At 48.1% G+C, this 2,353-nt stretch overlaps 1 protein-coding gene across 1 annotated transcript in view; it reads right to left on the bottom strand.

Annotated features, from left to right (window-relative positions):
• The window catches only part of dcaf5 (ddb1 and cul4 associated factor 5), a 93,939-nt gene extending 93,017 nt beyond the window's left edge, over positions 1-922 (bottom strand). The window contains exon 1 of the mRNA XM_048599836.1: positions 31-922. Within this exon, the coding sequence (XP_048455793.1) occupies positions 31-388 (358 nt within the window). The 5' untranslated portion in view covers positions 389-922. The remainder of the gene's footprint in view (positions 1-30) is intronic.
• Positions 923-2,353: the final 1,431 nt, after the last annotated feature.

Below are 2,353 nucleotides of genomic sequence, written 5' to 3'. Positions count from 1 at the left end.
CCCCCCCAAACCTCCCGGGGCCTCCCTTACCGGACACCAGCAGCTCCCCGGCGCCGCCGCTGAACTCGATGGCGTTGACGCAGCCGAAGTGCCCGAGCAGGTCCTTCTTGAAGAGGTTCCTGCAGGCGGACAGGCGCTGCCGCTGGAAGGCCTCCTTCAGGAAGCGGTCCCCGCTCAGGGCCCGGCGGCCCAGGAACCGCAGCAGCGACTCGGGCCCGGCGGGATCCTTCATGGTGTCGGCGAGCCCTCCTGCTCCGGGAGCTGCGCTCAGCCGCGGCCGCCGCTCCTCCTCCTCCTCCTCATCATCATCATCATCATCATCAGCCCCGTCTGAAGCCGGCGACCGCTCGGCTGCAGCTGATAACCCGTCAGAGCCTGAAGCCAACATCAACACAGCAACATGGTGCAGCAACAGCCGCTACCCCCACCCCCACCCTTCTCAGACTGAAAACAAAACAAAAACACCCCCCCCCCCCGCTTTCCCTTTCAATCACAAACCGAAACTATTTCAACACCTTCCCCCCTCCCCTCCCAAGGGAGAGAGAGGATTGGGGTTGTGGGGATATGTGTGTGTATGCATGCATGCGTGTGTGTGTGTGTGTGTGGGTGGGGGAATCACCAAGCAACACCCCTAAGGTCGCCCTGCTCTGAATCTGACCCACTCGGTTTGCCTTGGGCTCACCAACAATGTTCCTGTGGAGTTGTGTCAACATTTGACAACAACGACTCCTGTGATAGGCTTGGGGGAGGGGAGGGGAGGGTGGGGTGGGGTGGGTGGTGAGGTTTGTCATCTCTCCCTTTTCTTTTTAAGGGGACGTGGTCACAGCCCACAGGAAAAGCCAATGGTGTTGATGGCAAAACACAAACCGAAAAAAGGCAAGGGTCGTTGGAAATACTCTGCAGCTTGGCATCTGCGGAGGCAGATTGGATCAACGTTTCAGCTTGGTCAACCTGGGCGTTTTGAGCTGCTGAGTATTTCCACAGCACATTTCCTGTTTTTATTTTGGATTTCCAGTATTTTGCGCAGAATTAGGCGATTCGACCCATCATATCCGTACTAGTTCCCTGTGAAACTAACTCGGCTAGAGTCACTCATAGCACCCTTTCCCCACATCCTGCAAATTTTTAAATCTTCAGATTATTACCCCCTGCTTCTCCCAAAGACACAATTGCATCTTCTTTACTTCTCTTTCAGACAGTGTCTTCCAGATCTGAACCACCCACCACTTAAACAAAATCCGCACATGTCTCCTCTACTTTGTTTCACTTCAATTGTCCATAGGTTCTTGGCCTTGCTACCAACAGAATAGTTTGTTGCTTCTTGTCTCTTACTCTGTCCAGACTCAGTGTGATTTTGAACATCGCCATCAAATCTCCTCTCAACTTTCTTTTCTCTAAGGGAAACAATCAAAATAATTCCCCTATCTATCATCAAAATTGAATTTCGTCATCTCCGGAAATATTGTGTAAATGGTTCCTGCATATTCTCCAATGCATTTGCATCTTTCCTAAAGTGCAAAGCTCAAAATTGGATACAACACTCCAGTTGATGCTAAACTACTGTTTAACAATAGTTCATCTATTTGCAGTTTACAGAACTTTCACGTTTTGAGTGATTGGTAACTCTTGCAATTGTACCCTGTGCACCTAAGTCTAGGTCATTAACATAAATCAAAAAAAGTAATGGTCCAAAGCCAATTTCTGTGAAACTCCAATATATACCTTCTGTCGGTCCAATAAATGACTTTATTGTTACTCTGTTTTCTGTCACTCAGCCACCCTAACCTGCATGCTGCTACTGTCTGTTTTGTTCAAAGGGCTTCAATTTTCCTATCAAGTCTGTTATGCAGCACTTTATCAAGTGCCTTTTGAAAATCCATGTATACTATATCAATCACAATACCCTCATAGGCCTGGTTCAGAGATAGTAGGAACTGCAGATGCTGGAGAATCTGAGATAACAAGGTGTAGAGCTGGATGAACACAGCAGGCCAAGCAGCATCAGAGGAGCAGGAAGGCTGACGTTTCGGGCCTAGACCCTTCTTCAGAAATGAAGAAAATGAAGAAGAAGAAGAAAATTTCTGAAGAAGGGTCTAGGCCTGAAACGTCAGCCTTCCTGCTCCTCTGATGCTGCTTGGCCTACTGTGTTCATCCAGCTCTACACCTTGTCATCTCTGTACCCTCATAGGCCTTCTTTGATACCTCACCAAAAACTCAACCGATTGGTTAAACATGATTTACCTTTTTAGAAATTGGCGCTGGTTTTCCTTCACAAATTCAAAGTGGCTGTTATCTATTTTGAGTTATTGTTTCTAAAAACAATTTTTCTCACCACCAAGGTTATTACTACAGG

The sequence above is a fragment of the Rhincodon typus genome, chromosome 8, assembly GCF_021869965.1.
Source record: "Rhincodon typus isolate 14 chromosome 8, sRhiTyp1.1, whole genome shotgun sequence".
In the NCBI taxonomy this organism is placed as follows: Eukaryota; Metazoa; Chordata; class Chondrichthyes; order Orectolobiformes; family Rhincodontidae; genus Rhincodon; species Rhincodon typus.
This window is presented reverse-complemented; position numbering and strand designations above follow the sequence as displayed.